Consider the following 23,498-nt stretch of genomic DNA (forward strand, 5'->3'; position numbering starts at 1 on the left):
AGGGCTGTTCCTGAGACCTTTCCAAGGTGGGCAATGTCCGCTCTGGCTTGGCTTCGCAGAAACCTCCCAGCTGTCTCAGCAACGTGCTTAGATGCCTTGGCTTGCCTTGGCTTGCCTGTGTCCTAGGTGATTGTTTCCTGTTTATCAGATGACCCTAAACCAGTTCTGGCACAGGCAACCCAGCAAACTTTCTCACCAGCCAGTGGTTGTCTGCAACCGCACCTTCTCCAAAATTCAATTAACTATGAAGTTAAGAAAAAGGGAATTCCGTTGGAGCCAAACTGAGTATTATAACGTGGGAAGCAGATTCTCAGAAAGCACTGAGAACTCTTCCACCTGTTAGAAGTTGAAGGCATAGACTTATCCTTTTTTATCTTTAATTGATTCTATTTTTTACATAAAAAGTTCAGTAAAAATTGGATAAAGTAAAGTGATTTTTTTTTTTTTTTTTTGCGGTACACGGGCCTCTCACTGTTGTGGCCTCTCCCGTTGCGGAGCACAGGCTCCGGACGCGCAGGCTCAGCGGCCATGGCTCACAGGCCCAGCCGCTCCGCAGCATGTGGGATCTTCCCGGACTGGGGCACGAACCCGCGTCCCCTGCACTGGCAGGTGGACTCTCAACCACTGCACCACCAGGGAAGCCCAAGTAAAGTGATTTTAAGCAGTAAATCAATCTTATCAACATAGCACAAGGCTGACCGAAACCACAAGGCAGCCTGCTCTGGAATATTTACATGATAACACATTAAACCTTGCAGGAGAACTTAAACCATCCTTACAAAGTCTTCTGTGATCCTAGCACACAGAGGCTTAAAAGCAAAACAAAAGCCAAAAACCAGGAAAGACAAATTATTTTCAATATATTCACATAGACATTAAAATATAATAGAGATCGTCAGGGTAAGGGGTCGTGGGTGGGGATGCGCATGAGTCTGTGCGCTGACAGCACCGCCAAGGAGGAGGCCCAGCCTTGAGAGTGGGGTCAGGCCTGGCCGGGGTCTCAGAAGGGAAGGTCTCAAGGGCCTAAACCCTTGCCTCAGATGGCCTCTACCAACAGCTCACAACCAGGGACCGCTTGTTGTAGATGGAGCTCATTTTTGTGAGCTCATTCTGCAGGTTTGAATTCCCCAGGGTGATGTGTCATCAGTAGCACAGCCCTGACAGTGGGGTGGGGAGAGAGGGCCCACGGGATTTCTGCTTCCCAGAGTCTCTCCTACCAGCTTGCCCGTCCTCCCACCCTGGCCCTGAAGGTCACTCTAATTCAGTGTCCCGTTTGGGTGTGTAAACAGCCCCAAACTTCTGCATGTGCTTCTTAATGTACTCCTTGGTTTTGTGTCTCACATTCTCATTGCACTCCAGGTCCTCGGGGTTCTTACAGTACTTCAGCTCCTTATTCGTAACGCCGTGAGTCAGCTTGCGAGCTAGGTGTTTGAAATCTTCAGTTGTGGTAATTCTTCCCACTTTGCAGTCAGGTTTCCAGTAAGGGTTCAGGCACTGGACGATGAACTGGGACATCTCTTTTCTGAATACTTGTTTGCTTTTCTTAGCCAGTTCACTGGAGGCGTCTGCTTCTGCTGTCTTAGGCTTTTTTGAGGTCTTCATGGGATTTTCATCATATGTTGGGGTTCCCAGGTCCATCTCAGCTTCATGCTCAAGGCTGGCATCATCTCCTGGGCTTTCCCAAGTAGGAGGATCCCACTGAGTCTGCCTTGTGATCACATGGGAGTAGTAAATCTTCCCTTCTGGGTCTCGGGCTGTCTTCCAGTTGGGAGGTAAGACAATGGTTTTTGGTTTGGGAGGAGATGGGGGTGGTTAGTCCAAGAGGTTATTTGTCACAACCATTTCAGGTGGCTGGAAGGGCTGAGGCTGCCCTGGTGCAACTATTGTAGTCACGGCTGTGGCTGGCTGTACCACCACTCCTCGTGGGTGAGCTGTGAGAATCTGCTGTCCCTGGATGTACTGAAGACTTGGCTGGGCATAACCCTGTACAATTGGTGGAGTTGTCTGTGAATAGGGTGACGTCACACCACAGACAGTTGGAGCAGCCTGTCCTTGATAATATAAGGTTGCTTGAGACTGTGCAGGAGAGTACTGCTGCTGTACACTCACGGACTGTTGGTTTGAATCCCAAACACCATAATTCTGTCCCTGGACTGGGCCTGGGGCTGGCAGTGGCAGGACGGTGACCCTGGAGTCTTGGTGTACCACACCATCACTTTGGGCCACATACTGTGAACTGGAAACTTCCACAGGGGCTGCCACATGTGGCACCATGGGCACAGGTGGAGGGGCAGCAAGGGGTTCTGTAGAATGTCCCACCAAGGGCTGAGAATAATCATAAGGGGAAGGAGAACACACAGGATCCATGCTGGGTGTGGGGAGGAGCACCCTTCCAGCATTAAGATTGCTGGGATCCACATAGGCCTGCCTGGGGTAACCTGGTAGGTAGCCAGCAAAGGGGTGATGAGGGGCATGGTAGCCAAGAGAGTCACAGGGCAGTGGAGACGCCATTCCCAGGTTCTGCAGCTGCTGCTGTTGTTTTTGAGCCTCCCGCTGAGCTACCTCCTGCTCAAACAACTTTCGACGCTCCTCTGTAGAAAGTTGATTGCGATCTTGAATTCGTACTTTCTTTTTAGAAGTTGGTGTAGCATATCTGCCACCTGGCCTTTTTGTTCCCTGCTCATAGGCAGAAGGTGGTGGTGAGAGGGAGCCCCTTCGTTTCATTTTCTCTTTATTATGAGTTTGTCTGGGTCTCTCTCTCTTGACCTGTTAGGAGTCTTTGGGGCAACTGTTTGATTTTTGAAGCCAACAGCATCCCTTCCTCGTTTGGTTATTGTGCTCTCCTTTTCAGTTTGCCTTTTCTTTGGAATTCGATATACCTCCTTTAGGTCTTTCCAACTGTCCAGGAGCTTGGTGGCCACATCACTTATATCTACTGTTTTATGTGGCTGTTCCTGTCTCCTCTCACTCTCCACATCAGATACACCCTCCTCTTCATCTTGGGATGGTATTTCCTCAGCAATAGGTTCGTCTAGTTTTGTGCCATTGCTCTCTTAGGCTCTATTTCAGTGTCAGCCTCTGGTTCAGATGTGGGTAGCTTAATGGCCTCCACAGCAATGTCACTATCAACTTTAGATTCAGGTAGCTGTTGTGTGAGTAGCTGTTGTTCCTCTTCTTCTATAGGGACGTTTTCTAACTGGTCGAGGTCCTCTTTGCCATCCTTGCCTTCTAGCTCGCTGGTAGCATCAGAAATCGCACTGTCCATGCCATTTTCACTTATAATTTTAAGTCTGCGAAACATTAGCTTCTTGGGGGTGTCTGTGTCAGCTTCTATGCTCAGCTTGGTGGAAGGATCAGATGTGTTGAGTGGTGTGTGAGCACGTGATGTATTCTCGCTAGAATACCCATCTCCTTCGCTCAGCTGAGGGACAGCAGTCTTGATTTGAGACCAACGTTGAATAATAGGAAGCACTTTGCTTTCCTCCAACATATTTTTAGTAGGAATGGGTAGATGTTCCAAAGTCTTTATAATCTCTTCCTGAAGCTTCTGGTTACTTTCCCGGCCATCACGTAGCTCTGCCATCCAGATCCACAACAAAGGCAGCCCCTGACATTCCAGAAAGGACTTCAGGCAAGACTGTGAATGTGTGTTCTGTATGAGCTTGAGACAGGTAAGTTTCTGTTCCAAAGTTTCAATTCTAACCGTTAGCCAGGATAAGCTGAGCACTTGGTTTTTATCAGAGAGACACTCACCATTCTCCATCAGAGCTTCTAGCTCTCCATCCACCGAATCCTTCTTCCGAGATCGTTCTTTCTTCATTTTCCCTCCTGCTGCTCTGAGGCTGACTCTGTTCTCTCCTCCCAGGTAACCCCGGCAATTAGCCGACCCACAGAAACATCTCTGTGCTTCCTTGCCATATCTCTGGAACTGATAGTCAAATGTTAACTCTGAGCCTGAAGGAACCAGTTTGGTGGTAAAAATCCCAACTCTCAGTTGTCCGTTCACAGTCCATTTTTGAGCCTCACAGTTTGGTTCACAGCTGTGATTCATGAACCGGGAGCAGTTTCCTTTCTGAGTGGCATCTATTATCTCATCATTCTTCAGGGCCATGAAATAGTAGTGGATGTTTCTGTTTTGTGCATACTCCTTTACCCGGGCCTTAAACTCTTTATGATCAGGTACCTCTCCACAATATTCCAGGACAAAGGTGTTCGAAGGAAGATCTTTAGCAGCTCTCAAGCCCCAGCCTTTCTTTTCTGTGAGTATGACTTCCACATCTGCATGCTGTTTTCTTTGGAACCGTCTATTGGAACAATAATCCCCATTTGGACAACGAGACGAACATTCAATCATGAGGAGACGATTAAGACAATCTTCCCCACATGCTATTTCACCTTGAGCTCTTTCATGTTTAGAAAGAGGTGTACACTCACACTGCATTCGCTTAAAATCCCGATGGGATTTATTCTTCTTTCTTTCTGTTAAATAAACATTTTCTTCGATCAGATCAAAATAAGAAGGCATCTTCCCTTGTTTGGCACATTCCTTCCACCGCTCTGGGTCCCTGAAGTCCTCCATGACACACGAAGGCCCAACCAATGCTGAGCCTAGAGGCACTGCTGTCTCTCCCTGCTCTACCTCCACTCTGACTTTCTTTCTGTCCTGAAGCTCACCGTCACTTTCAGAATCACTCTCCAACTCCTGTCTCCTTTTTTTAAGAGGCCCTTTATCTTTCCTATCATTTTGTTCTAAGTTTTCCGAAAGATCTTTCTTCTCATTCACAGCTAAAGAGTCCTTAATGGAATTGCTGCTTATTTCAGGTGCTTGCACTGACCCCTTGTCCTTCTGAAGGGACAGAAAAAATTTATTGGACTGGCCTGAAAAGTGAGATCCTCCACGTTGATCCCAATTTTCCTCCTCTTCACGGTCATCTGTTAAGGAATCTGGTACCTGCCCTTGAATTCGATCATACACAACCCCAGTTCCAGGCAGTCTACCTGCTGATCTTGGGTCCCAGTAGCCATTGCCTTGCCAGTAATTATGTGTCCCACTATACTGTTCTGTACTTTGCTGATACTTGTGTCCACCACAGGCTCCATAGCTGCTGTCAGGTTGCTGATATGTGGTAGTAGGCTTTTCTTGTTGAGAGAAGTCCCACCCTAGATTTCTGAGCTCTTCCGATGATGAACGGAAACCATCCACTCGGGAGATCTCACAAGAAGAAAAATTTGACTGTTTTTCCCAGTCTGCTATCTGGCCTGTTAGGGAAAGTGGTCTGTTGCCGAGACTTAACTTGAGACATCTTCAGAATCATCAGAAGAATAAACTGGCAGCTCTTCTTGCTGCCGAGAAGTTATTTTGGCTTTCGCTGCTTCCTCAGAATTTGGATGACCTAGAGGGTCAGATTTTGTGTCTGTATGACTTGTACTATCAACCCCATCTCTCTGAGGATGAGCAATTTCAGACAGGTGATTATCTATCTGTTTTCGGCTGGGCTGTGTAAGAGAGATTTCTGAATTCTTCTCTGTTGCTTTGTGAAAGAACTTCTCAGTTTGAGGACAGGCTTTACTTGCTATACTCTCAAATTTTTCCTCATATGAATGCCTCCTTGGCTCCAATCGCTCATCTTCCCAGTGGTCAGAATAGTGTCTGTAACTTTGACTGCTCCGAGAAGAAGAAGGACTTGTTTCTTCCATGGGCAAAGTAGAATTCTTTGGCACAACCACAACAGACTGAAGACGGTTTCTTGGAATACTGCTATCATCAAAATCTGTATCTTCTGAATCACTTTCATCACTTGAACTTTTGGAAGAACCAGAATAATCTTCATGGACAGTGGATACAATCTCTGAGGCATGACCACTACTGTCACATTTTAAGGTATATGTTACACCATCACTGTCCTCCATGATTAAATTCAAATCACAAGAAGAAAATACAACTTCTGAGTCATCAGAAGTATGTGTATGTCCTCTTCCACCTTCTTCACCTAAAGAGATTTCTGGTCTTCCTCTTCTATCAGGCAGTATGGAGTTCCCTTCTTCTTGAGCCTCTTGCACACATTTCCCAGATAGTCCATTATTATGCCTGTTTTCCCAGGAAGCAAATCCTCTTCCTGAATCAGGAAGGCCACCGGCTACTTCTATTATTTCTTTCTCTGCATGCTTTAAAAACTCTGAGCTTTTACTCTTCAGCACATCATCCAAAACTGGAGATGTATTCTCTCCACATTGCAAGAGAGTTAAACTGTCTACGTTTGTCCCTGCTGGAAGACTCTGAAGAGATGAAGCAATACATGAGCTCCCTGTAGGTGGATATAAATCAACAAAATGATTAACAGAAGCTGAACTAGTACTACCAACACTCTGCTTATATTCTCCACATGCAAATTTTGAGTGCTGGTCTGTCAGACTTCCATTATCACATATAACTGTTTTTGATTTCAAATGCACATTCATAAAGCTATTTGAAGAAATCTTCGTTACTAAAGGCTCAGTATTTTCAGCTCCGGAATGACACAAAGAAGGGCAGTTGTCGTTTGAAGTACAGTATATATCTGAATCTTTGGTTTTACAGCAAGAAACTCTCACATCAACTGGTTCTTTAACTATTGTTTTGGAATAATCTATAGTCATAACTGGCAAAGGTATTAGTTGATCCTGGTGTGGCGACACTGGAGGTTCTGTTTCTCTAAATGGGCTTTCTGACTTACTATGCTGCATGCGAGTATCGTCCATGTCTTTTTCTTTACATCTATTAATGTTTTGAAATCCAGTTGATGAAAGCATGCACGTTTTGACCAAAGGGGATACCTCTGATCCAGTCACACTATCATCAGAAGACATCAAAACAGTGTCACGTTTAGAAGTGCAAAATGTTGCCAAATCAGATTCTGCCCCAGGAGATCCGTTTATATTAAATTCGGTGGGACAAGAACTTCTTAATTGATCATTCTTCACTTTACATAAAGAGTCTAATTCCTTAATACTATCGTGACTATCATGTCCTATAAATTCAGACTTAAAAACAGGTGATTCATCTAGCTTTTTAAAAGTAGGTGAATCATTTAATCGATTTGATGGGGATGGAGACCCAATCTTCTCTCTTTCAGGAACTTCACTAATCACTCTTAATTCACTACCTTTAGAACAAGGAGTCTGTAAACTAAAAGAATGAGGCTGTTTGATTTCCTCATTCAATTCTGTACAACAGAAAGAATTTTTAAATTGATCAGACTTGGGTGCAGGTTTTGAAGGGGCAGCTTTATAACGGGAAGCACTCTGACCGTGCTTAGAATATGATGACCCGCGTCGGAATCCCTGGTCATTAGTGGGAGAATAACATCTTTTCATTGCTTCATTTTCTGAAGTCCTTTTGGATTCTCCTTCTAATTTTGAAGAATCCTTTCCTCTTTTTTCCATCTCTAAGTAAGAGGACTCAGTTTTACAGTATCCATCAGTCTTGCCCTGTTATTGGTATATGGCCGAGACTAGCGTGCCCTCTCTCGATAAGGGGAGCTCCTACGGTAACGACCATCATAATGAGAGTCATCATAATGGGACCGTTCTGACCGAGAATAGGATGAAGTAGTTCTAGAACCTCTGTCAGATTTAAACGAGACCTGCTCCGCCTTCGCGCGCTCTCTGATCTACAGCGAGAAGATATATAACGAGTATCGCTTTCAAGTTTTGAGTAGCTAAAATATTTATCATCTCTCTCTGTTTTAGATCGTGAAGATTTCAGGAGCTCTGCTTAATGTGTAATGCAGATGCACACTGGGCATTAGGGAGGGAGAAGGCCCAAACAGAATTCTGTGTTTATTTTTTTTGTACTGCCTTTAAATTTTATTCCATCAGAGGTATGAATGCCAGAGGGGGATCCTCTTCCAAGCTTGCCTTTCCTTGGGTACTCTCCTCTGCCCTAGGGTACTGTTAAGAGTTCTCAACACGCAGTCCTCCCTCAGCATGAGCAAGGAATTTGTCCTAAGTCTCCCCCTGCCCGCCCAGTCCCCTGTGATTGCTGAAGTCTCTTATATAAAATGGAGTAGTACAGTCTGCCCTCAGTACCCCGGGGCTCCACATTGGAGGATTCTGCATCCGAGGATTCAATCTACTGCAATTCAATTTACGGTTGGTTGAATCCGGGGTGCAGAACCCGTGGATACAGAGGGGTAATTGTATTTATTTCACTCTATTATAGCTTAACAATTCTGGTTAAATTTACCGTGTTCTGTCTCCTGGTTGGACCTAGATTGGTAGAGGTGTGATGACTTGCTTGAGTTTGGGACAAAGAAGTGAGCATGAGTAGCACTTTCTCCCCTCTCTTTGGGAATAAGCTGCTCACAGAAAGCATGTATTGGACCCCATTTCTCCATCAGTCTTACAAGGGCAGGCGGCAAAATAGTCTGGGTCCAGTGCTGTCTGTGGCTGGATGCGTATGTCTGTATCATTATGGGGCTCCGTGTAAGGAAGCCCTCTTTTACACAGATATAAGGCTGAAATTAGAGAATGAGGGTTATTAGTAATAAAGATAATACATCATGTTCCACATACCTCTTGTCTACTTATGAATTACTTTAGAACCTGGGTGGGGAAGAGGTTAACAAGCTTCACTTAAGGGAAGAAGCTTATTACTATTTCTTTTGACAAGTTGAGTGTGAATTGGATTTATCACTTTCTAGGCTTGTTCTATTCATAATTAACATATTGAAACTTACATTAATATAAACAAACAATTCTGCAATATTTGCTGTCAGAAAATAGATAAGGGACAACCTTCAAATCCAACTTTTGTGTAGTTGGGCCTTCAACTATTAGCAGGTTTTAGTTATTTTTCTAAGTCTCTTATGCTTTTCATGGTGAGTTGAATATCTTTATTATAAGAAAAAAGTTTCTCTGTAAAACTGAACGTTTTAAAGAACCTATACAACATACATAAGGGTCCCAAAATGCTCACTTTTCATAAAAATGACATCTGTTTCCATAGACGAGTTCACCAACATCCTGACAGCTGATGGAAAAGTGACACATAGGCTTTAGGGTCTAGGTCACAGATTCTGTCACCTAGGAAGCTTTCAAGTACAGCAACTAATAGAAAAACCCAACTGAGAATGGCTTACATAGAGCGAACCAATTAACTTCCTTTGAAACTACAGAGATACATGTTGCTAGGAGTGAGACTAGAAGCTCACATAATGTGACTTAGAACCTAGTTTCTTTCAGTTTTTAACTGTCACTTCCCTGGTGTTGATCGTTTTTGGACAAACTCCTCCCTCCCGCCCACCCCCCATTTGATAATCCTAAACTGACTTTGAGGAACTGTAAGAATTACATGAATCCTTTTTGTGAAACAGAGAATCTATATCATATATTCAGCGAAAGTGTCTAAGAGTCACTGATTGGACCAACTTAGGTAATCATGCCAGTTCCAAAACATTCAGAGATGGCACGTTCAGATTGGCTCTATGAGTCAGGGCCTTTCTCTGGGGCAGGTGAGGCCCATTTTCCATCTAAATCACAACGGTGAGAATGGAGGGACGGGGTAGGTGCTGAAAAGAAATTCAGGCTATTACTCCAAGAAGGAAGAAAAATAGACACTGGGCAGCCATATAACAGGTGTTCACTATAGGTACTTCCAGAGTCTATTTCCTATTTACTCAAAGAAATTCAAGACTCTAGGTAACCCCGAAATTCACATATTTTCTGCATGTTACCTAACACATTTTTAGAAAATAAAAAGGTAAAATAATATGAAACGATTTAATTTCTATAAGTGATCTTATAATCAAAGAGACCTTGCTACAAAAGTAAAACTTTATCTAGAGGATTTTATATTCAGTAAAGTGTTCACATTCAAGAGCAAATTCTCATTCTGATGATTCATGAAGTCACTTGTGATATTCCTTCTTTAGTGTGGTGTTTATATAAAAACATGCGTCTCTACAATTGCCATGGCAAAAACACATATTGAAGCTTGATAGCCTTCTTTTCACAAAGCATGGTTTCCATCATTGCCTTGGATCACACTGTACCTTATGTTCATTCTCTGGTACAGAGCTCCAGCAGCTTTTCTTTTTGTTTTTTCTCTTGCCCTGTATCTTAATCTTCAGGCATTCTCCTACAGTCATGTTCTGGTTTTCCCTTTGTCAGCCTCCGCCACTTCCACTCCCTCCTAGACTCCTAGTACTTTTTTCAAGCTAAAGTTCTTTACCTGTATCTGCTGAAATCCAAGAAAGAGCCTGTAGTGAAATGAAGACTTGCAGTTTTCCCCACCTGCTTATTTGCTTGCAATCTGTCTTCAGCAGCTACAATTTGAATCTGCCTCAAGTTATCAGTGGCATTAATCTTCATCCTACCAAAATATTTACATGGTCGATAACCCCTTTTTCTTTGATCCTCTTATCTGACTGGTCTTCCTCTGTCACTCCTAAGACATAGCCATGTCTTTCTGGTCTATTAATTTCTCTCACTGCTCTTTTATGCATCAAATAAACAGGTTAAGTAAGGCTCTGAAAGTACTCATCTTTCAGGTCTCAACCTTTCAACTTCCTCTTCCATTTCTTGTTCCATTGCCACATTGACTATTCACTGCTCAAGACATGTCATCTGGGCTTTTTTCCAAGGTTCCCTTGGAAATATCTTCCTTCAAGGCTCAGCTTAGATATTTTCCCTCCATGAACCCTGCTCTAGTTTCCTCCAAACTTGAACTACCTCTAACTCCGTTAACCAGGTCCATGCTCTATCACCAGCTCTTGACCGAATATTTGCGAAAGCTCTCTAGCTAGTATCCCTGCTTCTTGCCTGTCTTCTACTTGTTTCTCCATACTACCACTAGAACTGTCTCTCATACAATCTGAACCCCTCATCATGGCCTATAAGATCTGGCTCCTGCTAATGTCTATTGGCCCAGGAACTGTGCTAAGAACTTTACTTGAATTAATCAATTTAATCCTATGAGCTACATACACTTTTAAATTTTTACATCTTTATTGGGGTATAATTGCTTTACAATGTTGCTTTAGTTTCTGCTATATAACAAAGTGAATCAGCTATATGTATACATATATCCCCATATCCCTTCCCTCTTAAGCCTCCCTCCCCTCCCTATCCCACCCTTCTAGGTGGTCACAAAGCACTGAGCTGATCTCCCTGTGCTACGCAGCTGCATCCCACTAGCTATCTATTTTACATTTGGTAGTGTATTTATGTCCATGCCATTCTCTCACTTCGTCCCAGCTTCCCCTTCCCCCTCCCCGTGTCCTCAAGTCCATTCTCTATGTCTGCGTATTTACTCCTGTCCTGCCCCTAGGTTCATCAGAACCTTTTTTTTTTTTTTAAGATTCCATATATATGTGTTAGCATATGGTATTTGTTTTTCTCTTTCTGACTTACTTCGCTCTCTATGACAGACTCTAGGTCCATCCACCTCACTACAAATAACTCAATTTTGTTTCTTTTTATGGCTATAATATTCCATTGTATATATGTGCTACATGTTCTTTATCCATTCATCTGTCGATGGGCACTTAGGTTGCTTCCATGTCCTGGCTATAGTAAATAGTGCGGCAGTGAACATTGTGGTACATGACTCTTTTTGAATTATGGTTTCCTTAGGGTATATGCCCAGTAGTGGGATTGCTGGGTCGTATGATAGTTCTATTTTTAGATTTTTAAGGAACCTCCATACTCTTCTCCATAGTGGTTGTATCAATTTACATTGCCACCAACAGTGCAAGAAGGTTCCCTTTTCTCCACAACCCCTCCAGCATTTACTGTTTGTAGATTTTTTTGATGAGGGCCATTCTGACTGGTGTGACGTGATACCTCATTGTGGTTTCGATTGGCCTTTCTCTAGTGATTAGTGATGTTGAGTATCCTTTCATGGGTTTGTTGGCCATCTGTATGTCTTCCTTGGTGAAATGCCTATTTAAATCTTCCACCCATTTTTGGATTGGGTTGTTTGTTTTTCTGATATTGAGCTGGATGAGCTGCTTGTATATATATATTTTAACATCTTTATTGGAGTATAATTGCTTTACAATGGTGTGTTAATTTCTGATTTATAACAAAGTGAATCAGTTATACATATACATATATTTCCATATCTCTTCCCTCTTGCGTCTCCCGCCCTCCCACCCTCCCTATCCCACCCCTCTAGGTGGTCACAAAGCACCGAGCTGATCTCCCTGTGCTATGGGGCTGCTTCCCACTAGCTAGCTATTTTACGTTTGGTAGTGTATATATGTCCATGCCACTCTCTCACTTTGCCACAGCTTAGCTTTCCCCCGCCCCATATCCGCAAGTCCATTCTCTAATAGGTCCAAGTCTTTATTCCCGTCTTATCCCTAGGTTCTTCATGACATTTTTTTCCCCTCGATTTCATATATATGTGTTAGCATACGGTAGTTGTCTTTCTCTTTCTGACTTACTTCACTCTGTATGACAGACGCTATGTCCATCCACCTCACTACAAATAACTCAATGTCGTTTCTTTTTATGGCTGAGTAATATTCCATTGTCTATATGTACCACATCTTCTTTATCCATTCATCCGATGATGGACACTTAGGTTGTTTCCATGTCCTGGCTATTGTAAATAGAGCTGCAATGAATATTTTGGTACATGACTCTTTTTGAATTATGGTTTTCTCTGGGTATATGCCCAGTAGTGGGACTGCTGGGTCATATGGTAGTTCTATTTGTAGTTTTTAAGGAACTTCCATACTGTTCTCCATAGTGGCTGTACCAATTCAGATTCCCACCAGCAGTGCAAGAGTGTTCCCTTTTCTCCACACCCTCTCCAGCATTTATTGTTTCTAGATTTTTTGAGGATGGCCATTCTGACTGATGTGAGATGATATCTCATTGTAGTTTACATTTGCATTTCTCTAATGATGATGTTGAGCATTCTTTCGTGTGTTTGTTGGCAATCTGTATATCTTCTTTGGAGAAATGTCTGTTTAGGTGTTCTGCCCATTTTTGGATTGGGTTGTTTTTTTTTGTTATTGAGCTGCATGAGCTGCTTGTAAATTTTGGAGATTAATCCTTTGTCAGTTCCTTCATTTGCAAATATTTTCTCCCATTCTGAGGGTTGTCTTTTCGTCTTGTTTAAGGTTTCCTTTGCTGTGCAAAAGCTTTGAAGTTTCATTAGGTCCCATTTGTTTATTTTTGTTTTTATTTCCATTTCTCTAGGAGGTGGGTCAAAAAGGATCTTGCTGTGATTTATGTCATAGAGTGTTCTGCCTATGTTTTTCTCTAAGAGTTTGATAGTTTCTGGCCTTAGATTTAGGTCTTTAATGCATTTTGATCTAATCTTTGTGTATGGTCTTCAGGAGTGTTCTAATCTCATACTTTTACATGCACCACTCCAGTTTTCCCAGCACCACTTACTGAAGAGGCTGTCCTTTCACCACTGTACATTCCTGCCTCCTTTATCAAAGATAAGGTGACCATATGTGCATGGGTGTATCTCTGGGCTTTCTCTCCTGTTCCATTGATGTATATTCCGTTATTCTGCCAGTACCATACTGTCTTGATTACTGTAGCTTCGTAGTATAGTCTGAAGTCAGGAAGCCTGATTCCTCCAGCTCTGTTTTTCATTCTCAAGATTGCTTTGGCTATTTGGGGTCTTTTGAGTTTCCATACAAATTGTGAATTTTTTTGTACTAGTTCTGTGAAAAATGCCAGTGGTAGTTTGATAGGGATTGCATTGAATCGATAGATTGCTTTGGGTAGTAGAGTCATTTTCACAATGTTGATTCTTCCAAGCCAAGCACATGGTATATCTCTCCATCTATTTGTATCATCTTTAATTCCTTTTATCAGTGTCTTATAATTTTCTGCATACAGGTCTTTTGTCTCCTTAGGTAGGTTTATTCCTAGATATTTTATGCTTTTTGTTTCAGTGGTAAATGGGAGTGTTTTCTTGATTTCACTTTCAGATTTTTCATCATTAGTGTATAGGAATGCCAGAGATTTCTGTGCATTAATTTTGTATCCTGCTACTTTATCAAATTCATTGATTAGCTCTGGTAGTTTTCTGGTAGCATCTTTAGGATTCTCTCTGTATAGTATCATATCATCTGCAAACAGTGACAGCTTTTTCTTCCTTTCCGATTTGGATTACTTTTACTTAGTCTTCTTCTCTGATTGCTGTGTCTAAAACTTCCAAAACTATGTTGAATAAGAGTGGTGAGAGTGGGCAACCTAGTCTTGTGCCTGATCTTAGTGGAAAAGCTTTCAGTTTTTCCACCATTGAGGACGATGTTGGATGTGGGTTTGTCATATATGGCCTTTATTATGTTGAGGAGAGTTCCCTCTATGCCTACTTTTTGAAGCATTTTTCTCATAAATGGGTGTTGAATTTTGTCGGTTGCTTTCTCTGCATCTATTGAGATGATCATATGGTTTTTCCCCTTCAGTGTGTTAATATGGTGTATCACATTGATTGATTTGCTTATATTGAAGAGTCCTTGCATTCCTGGAATAAACCCCAGTTGATCATGGTGTGTGATCCGTTTAATGTGCTGTTGGATTCTGTTTGCTAGTATTTTGTTGAGGATCTTTGCATCTATGTTCATCAGTGATATTGGCCTGTAGTTTTCTTTCTTTGTGACATCCTTGTCTGGTTTTGGTATCAGGGTGATGGTGGCCTCGTAGAATGAGTTTGGGAGCGTTCTTCCCTCTGCTATATTTTGGAAGAGTTTGAGAAGGATAGGCATTAGCCCTTCTCTAAATGTTTGATAAAATTCGCCTGTGAAGCCATCTGGTCCTGGGCTTTTGTTTGTTGGAAGATTTTTAATCACAGCTTCAATTTCAGTGCTTGTGATTGGTCTGTTCATATTTTCTGTTTCTTCCTGATTCAGTCTTGGCAGGTTGTGCATTTCTAAGAATTTGTGCATTTCTTCCAGGTTGTCCATTTTATTGGCACAGAGTTGCTTGTAGTAATCTCTCATGATCCTTTGTATTTCTACAGTGTCATTTGTTACTTCTCCTTTTTCGTTTCTAATTTTATTGATTTGAGTCTTCTCTCTATTTTTCTTGATGAGTCTGGCTAACGGTTTTTCAATTTTGTTTATCTTCTCAAAGAACCAGCTTTTAGTTTTATTGATCTTTGCTATCGTTTCCTTCATTTCTTTCTCATTTGTTTCTGAACTGATCTTTATGATTTCTTTCCTTCTGCTAACTTTGGCGTTTTTTTGTTCATCTTTCTCTAATTGCTTTAGGTGCAGGGTTAAGTTGTTTATTCGAGATGTTTCCTGTTTCTTAAGGTAGTATTGTACTGCTATAAACTTCCCTCTTAGAACTGCTTTTGCTGATCCCATAGGTTTTGGGTCGTCGTGTCTCCATTGTCATTTGTTTCTAGGTATTTTTTGATTTCCTCTCTTTGATTTCTTCAGTGATCGCTTCGTTATTAAGTAGTGTATAGTTTAGCCTCTATGTGTTTGAATTTTTTACCGATCTTTTCCTGTAATTGATATCTAGTCTCATAGCGTTGTGGTCAGAAAAGATACTTGATACAATTTCAATTTTCTTAAATTTACCAAAGCTTGATTTGTGACCCAAGGTATGATCTATCCTGGAGAATGTTCCATGAGCACTTGAGATAAATTTTTATCCTGTTGTTTTTGGATGGAATGTCCTATAAATATCAATTAAGTCCATCTTGTTTAATGTATCATTTAAAGCCTGTGTTTCCTCATTTATTTTCATTTTGGATGATCTGTCCATTGGTGAAAGTGGGGTGTTAAAGTCCCCTAGTATGAAAGTGTTACTGTCTATTTCTCTTTTTATGCTTGTTAGTATTTGCCTTATGTATTGAGGTGCTCCTATGTTGGGTGCATAAATATTTACAATTGTTATGTCATCTTCTTGGATCAATCCCTTAATCCTACGTAGTGTCCTTTTTTGTCTCTTGTAATAGTCATTATTTTAAAGCCTATTTTGTCTGTTATGAGAATAGCTACTCCAGCTTTCTTTTGGTTTTCATTTGCATGGAATATCTTTTTCCATCCCCTTACTTTCAGTCTGTTTGTGTCCCTAGGTCTGAAGTGGGTCTCTTGTAGACAGCATATATATGGGTCTTGGTTTTTTTTTTGTTTGTTGGCTTTTTACATCTTTATTGGAGTATAATTGCTTTACAATGGTTTTTCAGTTTCTGCTTTATAACAAAGTGAAGCAGTTATACATATGTTCCCATATCTCTTCCCTCTTGTGTCTCCCTCCCTCCCACCCCCCCCATCCCACCCATCCAGGTGGTCACAAAGCACCGAGCTGATCTCCCTGTGCTACGGGGCTGCTTCCCACTAGCTATCTATTTTACGTTTGGTAGTGTATATATGTCCATGCCACTCTCTCACTTTTTCACAGCTTAGTTTTCCCACTTCCCATATCCTGAAGTGCATTCTCTAATAGGTCCGTGTCTTTATTCCCATCTTACCCCTGGGTTCTTCATGACATTTTTTCCCCCTAGATTTCATATATATGTGTTAGCATACGGTAGTTGTCGTTTTCTTTCTGACTTACTTCACTCTGTATGACAGACGCTAGGTCCATCCACCTCACTACAAAGAAGTCAATGTCATTTCTTTTTATGGCTGAGTAATATTCCATTGTATATATGTGCCACATCTTCTTTATCCATTCATCCCATGATGGACACTTAGGTTGTTTCCATGTCCTGGCTATTGTAAATAGAGCTGCAATGAATATTTTGGTACATGACTCTTTTTGAATTATGGTTTTCTCTGGGTATATGCCCAGTAGTGGGATTGCTGGTCATATGGTAGTTTTATCTGTAGTTTTTAAGGAACCTCCATACTGTTCTCCATAGTGGCTGTACCAATTCAGATTCCCACCAGCAGTGCAAGAGTGTTCCCTTTTCTCCACACCCTCTCCAGCATTTATTGTTTCTAGATTTTTTGAGGATGGCCATTCTGACCGGTGTGAGATGACATCTCATTGTAGTTTACATTTGTATTTCTCTAATGATTAATGATGTTGAGAATTCTTTTGTGTGTTTGTTGGCAATCTGTATATCTTCTTTGGAGAAATGTCTGTTTAGGTCTTCTGCCCATTTTTGGATTGGGTTTTTTTTTTTTTGTTATTGAGCTGCTTGTAAATTTTGGGGATTAATCCTTTGTCAGTTGCTTCATTTGCAAATATTTTCTCCCATTCTGAGGGTTGTCTTTTCGTCTTGTTTATAGTTTCCTTTGCTGTGCAAAAGCTTTGAAGTTTCATTAGGTCCCATTTGTTTATTTTTGTTTTTCTTTCCATTTTTCTAGGAGGTGGGTCAAAAAGGATCTTGCTGTGATTTATGTCATAGAGTGTTCTGCCTATGTTTTCCTCTAAGAGTTTGATAGTTTCTGGCCTTAGATTTAGGTCTTTAATGCATTTTGATCTTATTTTTGTATGTGGTCTTAGGGAGAGTTCTTATCTCATGCTTTTATATGTACCGCTCCAGTTTTCCCAGCACCACTTACTGAAGAGGCTGTCCTTTCACCACTGTACATTCCTGCCTCCTTTATCACAGATAAGGTGAACGTATGTGCGTGGGTTTATCTATGGGCTTTCTCTCCTGTTCCATTGATGTATATTCCGTTATTCTGCCAGTACCATACTGTCTTGATTACTGTAGCTTCGTAGTATAGTCTGAAGTCAGGAAGCCTGATTCCTCCAGCTCTGTTTTTCATTCTCAAGATTGCTTTGGCTATTTTGGGTCTTTTGAGTTTCCATACAAATTGTGAATTTTTTTGTACTAGTTCTGTGAAAAATGCCAGTGGTAGTTTGATAGGGATTGCATTGAATCGGTAGATTGCTTTGGGTAGTAGAGTCATTTTCACAATGTTGATTCTTCCAAGCCAAGCACATGGTATATCTCTCCATCTATTTGTATCATCTTTAATTCCTTTTATCAGTGTCTTATAATTTTCTGCATACAGGTCTTTTGTCTCCTTAGGTAGGTTTATTCCTAGATATTTTATGCTTTTTGTTGCAATGGGAAATGGGAGTGTTTTCTTGATTTCACTTTCAGATTTTTCATCATTAGTGTATAGGAATGCCAGAGATTTCTGTGCATTAAATTTGTATCCTGCTACTTTACCAAATTCATTGATTAGCTCTAGTAGTTTTCTGGTAGCATCTTTAGGATTCTCTCTGTATAGTATCATGTCATCTGCAAACAGTGACAGCTTTTTCTTCCTTTCTGATTTGGATTCCTTTTATTTAGTCTTCTTCTCTGATTGCTGTGTCTAAAACTTCCAAAACTATGTTGAATAAGAGTGGTGAGAGTGGGCAACCTAGTCTTGTGCCTGATCTTAGTGGAAATGCTTTCAATTTTTCACCATTGAGGATGATGTTGGCTGTGGTTTTGTCATATATGGCCTTTATTATGTTGAGGAGAGTTCCCTCTATGCCTACTTTCTGAAGCGTTTTTCCCATAAATGGGTGTTGAATTTTGTCGGTTGCTTTCTCTGCATCTATTGAGATGATCATATGGTTTTTCCCCTTCAATATGTTAATATGGTGTATCACGTTGATTGATTTGCTTATGTTGAAGAATCCTTGCATTCCAGGAATAAAGCCCACTTGATCATGGTGTATGATCATTTTAATGTGCTGTTGGATTCTGTTTGCTAGTATTTTGTTGAGGATTTTTTCATCTATGTTCATCAGTGATTTTGGCGTGTAGTTTTCATTCTTTGTGACATCCTTGTCTGGTTTTGGTATCAGGGTGATGGCCTCGTAGAATGAGTTTGGGAGTTTTCCTCCCTCTACTATATTTTGGAAGAGTTTGAGAAGGATAGGCGTTAGCGCTTCTCTAAATGTTTGATAGAATTCGCCTGTGAAGCCATGTGTTCCTGGGCTTTTGTTTGTTGGAAGATTTTTAATCACAGTTTCAATTTCAGTGCTTGTAATTAGTCTGTTTATATTTTCTGTTTCTTCCTGGTTCAGCCTTGGAAGGTTATACCTTTCTAAGAATTTGTCCATTTCTTCCAGGTTGTCCATTTTATTGGCATATAGTTGCTTGCAGTAATCTCTTAGGATGCTTTGTATTTCTGCAGTGTCTGTTGTAACTTCTCCTTTTCCCTTTCTAATCTTATTTATTTGAGTCCTCTCCCTCTTTTTCTTGATGAGTCTGGCTAATGGTTTATCAATTTTTTTTATCTTCTCAAAGAACCAGCTTTTAGTTTTATTGATCTTTGTTATTGTTTTCTTTTTTCTATTTCAGTTATTTCTCCTCTGATCTTTATGATTTCTTCCCTTCTGCTAACTTTGGGTTTTGTTTGTTCTTCTTTCTCTAGTTCCTTTAGGTGTAAGTTTAGATTGTTTATTTTCGATTTTTCTTGTTTCTTGAGATAGGCCTGTATAGCTCTAAACTTCCCTCTTAGAACTGCTTTTGCTGCATCCCATAGGTTTTGGATCATCGTATTTTCATTGTCATTTTTCTCTACGTATTTTTAATTTCCTCTTTGATATCTTCAGTGATCTCTTGGTTATTTAGTAACGTATTGTTTAGCCTCTACGTGTTTGTGTGTTTTACGTTTTTCCCCTGTAATTCATTTTTAATCTCATAGTGTTGTTGTCATAAAAGATGCTTGATATGATTTCAGTTTTCTTAAATTTACTGAGGCTTGATTTGTGACCCAAAATATGATCTATCCTGGAGAATGTTCCATGCGCACTTGAGAAGAAAGTGTAATCTGTTGTTTTTGGATGGAATGTCCTATAAATATCAATTAAGTCTATCTGGTATTGTGTCATTTAAAGCTTCTATTTCCTAATTAATGTTCCTTTTGGATGATCTGTCCATTGGTGTAAGTGAGGTGTTAAAGTCCTCCACTGTTATTGTGTTACTGTCAATTTCCTCTTTTATAGCTGTTGGCAATTGCCTTATGTATTGAGGTGCTCCTATCTTGGGTGCATATATATTTATAATTGTTATATCTTCTTCTTGGATTGAGCCCTTGATCGTTATGTAGTGTCCTTCCTTGTCTCTTGTAACATTCTTTAAAAGTCTATTTTATCTGATATGAGTATAGCTACTCCAGCTTTCTTTTGATTTCCATTTGCATGGAATATCTTTTTCCATCCCCTCACTTTCAGTCTGTATGTGTCCCTAGGTCTGAAGTGGGTCTCTTGTAGACAGCATATATATGGGTCTTGTTTTTGTATCCATTCAGCAAGCCTGTGTCTTCTGGTTCGAGCATTTAATCCATTCACATTTAAGGTAATTATCGATATGTATGTTCCTATGACCATTTTCTTAATTGTTTTGGGTTTGGTTTTGTAGGTCCTTTTCTTTTCCTGTGTTTCACACTTAGAGAAGTTCCTTTAACATTTTTTGTAGAGCTGGTTTGGTGGTGCTGAGGTCTCTTAGGTTTTGCTTGTCTGTAAAGCTTTTGATTTCTCCATTGAATCTGAATGAGATCCTTGCCAGGTAGAGGCATCTTGGTTGTAGGTTCTTCCCTTTCATCACTTTAAGTATATCATGCCAATTCCTTCTGGCTTTTAGAGTTTCTGCTGAGAAATCAGCTGTTAACCTTATGGGAGGTCCCTTGTATGTTATTTGTCATTTTTCCCTTGCTGCTTTCAATAATTTTTCTTTGTCTTTAATTTTTGTCAATTTGATTACTATGTGTCTTGGTGTGTTTTTCCTTGGGTTTATCCTGTATGGGACTCACTGCGCTTCCTGGACTTTGGTGGATATTTCCTTTCACATGTTAGGGAAGTTTTCCACTATAACCTCTTCAAATATTTTCTCTGGTCCTTTCTCTCTGTCTTCTCCTTCTGGGACCCCTATAATGCAAATGTTGTTGCGTTTAATGTTGTCCCAGAAGTCTCTTAGGGTCTCTTCATTTCTTTTCATTCTTTTTTCTTTATTCTGTTTCACAGCAGTGAATTCCACCATTCTGTCTTCCAGCTCACTTATCCATTCTTCTGCCTCAGTTATTCTGCTATTGATTCCTTCTATTGTATTTTTCATTTCAGTTATTGTATTGTTCATCTCTGTTTGTTTGTTCTTTAATTCTTCTAGGTTTTTGTTTAACATTTCTTGCATCTTTTCAGTCTTTGCCTCCATTGTTTTTCCAAGATCCTGGATCATCTTCACTATCATTATTCTGAATTCTTTTTCTGGAAGGTTGCCTATCTCCACTTCATTTAGTTGTTTTTCTGGGGTTTTATCTTGTTCCTTCATCTGGTATATAGCCCTCTGCCTTTTCATGTTGTCTGTGTTTCTGTGTATGTGGTTTTTGTTCCACAGTCTGCAGGATTGTAGTTCTTCTTGCTTCTGCTGTCTACCCTCTGGTGTGTGGGGCTATCTAAGAGGCTTGATGGGAGGGACTGGTGGTGGGTAGAGCTGACTGTTGCTCTTGTGGGCAGAGCTCAGTAAAACTTTAATCCACTTGACTGTTGATGGGTGGGGCTGGGTTCCCTCCCTGTTGGTTATTTGGCCTGAGGCAACCCAACACTGGAGCCTACCTGGGCTCTTTTGTGGGGCTAATGAGAGACTCTTGGAGGGCTCACGTCAAGGAGTACGTCCCAGAACTTCTGCTGCCAGTGTCCTTTTCCACATGGTGAAACAGAGCCACCCCCCCACCTCTGCAGGAGACCCTCCAACACTAGCAGGTTGGTCTGGTTCAGTCTTTTTCAGGGTCACTGCTCCTTCCCCTGGGTCCAGATGCGCACACTACTTTGTGTGTGCCCTCCAAGAGTGGAATCTCTGTTTCCCCCACTCCTGTCGAAGTCCTGCAGTCAATTCCCACTAGGCTTCAAAGTTTGATTCTCTAGGAATTCCTCCTCCCATTGCCAGACCGCCAGGTTGGGAAGCCTGACTTGGGGCTCAGAACGTTCACTCCAGTGTGTAGACTTCTGTGGTATAAGTGTTCACCAGTCTGTGGGTCACCCACCCACCAGTTATGGGCTTTGATTTTTACTGTGATTGCACCCCTCGTACCATCTCATTGTGGCTTGTCCTTTGTCTTTGGATGTGGAGTATCTTTTTTGGTGAGTTCCAGTGTCTTCCTTTCGATGATTGTCCATCAGCTAGTTGTGACTATGGTGTTCTCGCAAGAGGGCATGAGAGCACATCCTTCTATTCCGCCATCTTGGTTCCTCCTCCCCAGCTCTTGGTTTTATTGATTTTTTTTCTATTTTTTTAAAAAATCTCTATTTTATTTATTTCTTTCCTTCAGCTGTCTTTAGGTTTTGTTTGTTTGCTCTTCTTTTTGTAATTCTATTAGGTGGTAGGTTAAGATATTTATTTGAGATTTTTCTTGTTTTTTGAGGAAGGCCTGTATCACTATGAACTTCCCTCTAAGAACTGCTTTTGCTGCATCCCATAAATTTTATATGGTTGCGTTTTCATTGTCATTTGCCTCAAGATATTTTAAAATTTCTTCTTTGATTTCATCGTTGATCTATTTGATTTTTAGTAGCATGTTGTTTAGTCTCCATGTGAGTGGGGTTTTTTTCTCATTTCTTTTTCAGTGGTTGATTTCTTGTTTAATACCATTGTGATTAGAAAAGATGCTTGAAATAATTTCTACACTCTTAATTTTTTTGAGGCTTGTTTTGTGGCCTAGTATGTGGTCGATCCTAGAGAATGTTCCATGTGTACTTGAAAAGAATGTGTATTCTGTTTTTTTTGGATGTACTGTCCTGAAAATATAAAGTCTAACTATTCTATTGTATCATTTAGGATCTCTGTTGCCTTACTGATTTTTGCCTCAAAGATCTGTCCATTGATGTGAGTGGGGTGTTAAAGTCTCCTACTATTATTGTCTTCCCATCAGTTTCTCCGTTTATGTCTGTTAGTATTTGTTTTATGTATTTCAGTGCTCCTATATTAAGTGCATATATGTTGACGAGTGTAAAATTCTCTTCTTGTATTGATCCTTTTAGCATTATATAGTGTCCTTCTTTATCTTTCTTTATGCCCTTTGTTTTAAAGTCTATTTTTTCTGATGTGAGTATTGCAACCCCTGCTTTCTCCTCATTTCTGTTTGCATGAAATATCTTTTTCCATCCCCTCACTTTCAATTGATGCGTGTCCTTTGCCCTAAAGTGGGTCTCTTGGAGCAGCATATTGTCGGCTCTTGTTTTTTTAACCAATCTGTCACTGTGTGTCTTTGGATTGGAGCATTTAGTCTATTAACATTTAGGGTAATTATTGATAGATATGTATTTATTGCCATTTTAAACCTTGTTTACCCATTGATTTTGTATTTCTTCTTTTTTCCTTTTGTGGTTTGATGATTTTCTTTTGTATTATGCCTATGTTCTCTTCTTTTTGTTTTTTTGGAATCTATTATATGTTTTTGATTTATGGTTGCCTTGTTTTCTCAAGTATATTAACCCCTTTCTGTATCTACTTGCTTTAGACTGATAGTCATATAGCCTCAAACACATTATAGAAAAAAAAAATTCTACAATTTTTTTTTTTTTTTTTACTCTTCTTCCCCACATTTTGTGACTTTGTTCCCTTTATATCTTCATGT

The 23,498-nt window shown here is 40.5% G+C and overlaps 1 protein-coding gene and 1 long non-coding RNA gene across 2 annotated transcripts in view; one reads left to right on the forward strand and one right to left on the reverse strand.

Moving 5' to 3' along the window:
• LOC309835507 overlaps positions 1-23,498 on the forward strand; it is a 56,242-nt gene that overhangs the window by 25,569 nt on the left and 7,175 nt on the right. The gene's annotated exons all lie outside the window — the stretch shown is intronic.
• Positions 1,237-9,002, reverse strand: LOC309835677 (histone-lysine N-methyltransferase SETD2-like; the record flags this gene model as incomplete). The annotated part of the gene is given in 11 exon segments (XM_082675298.1): positions 1,237-1,812; positions 1,816-2,738; positions 2,741-3,055; positions 3,058-5,225; positions 5,227-5,291; positions 5,293-7,460; positions 7,463-7,490; positions 7,494-7,615; positions 7,618-7,752; positions 8,385-8,495; positions 8,957-9,002. Coding segments are annotated over 11 exon segments (6,642 nt in total). The 3' UTR covers positions 1,237-1,251.

The sequence above is a fragment of the Grampus griseus genome, assembly GCF_964374135.1.
Source record: "Grampus griseus genome assembly, chromosome: 17".
Lineage (NCBI taxonomy): Eukaryota > Metazoa > Chordata > Mammalia > Artiodactyla > Delphinidae > Grampus > Grampus griseus.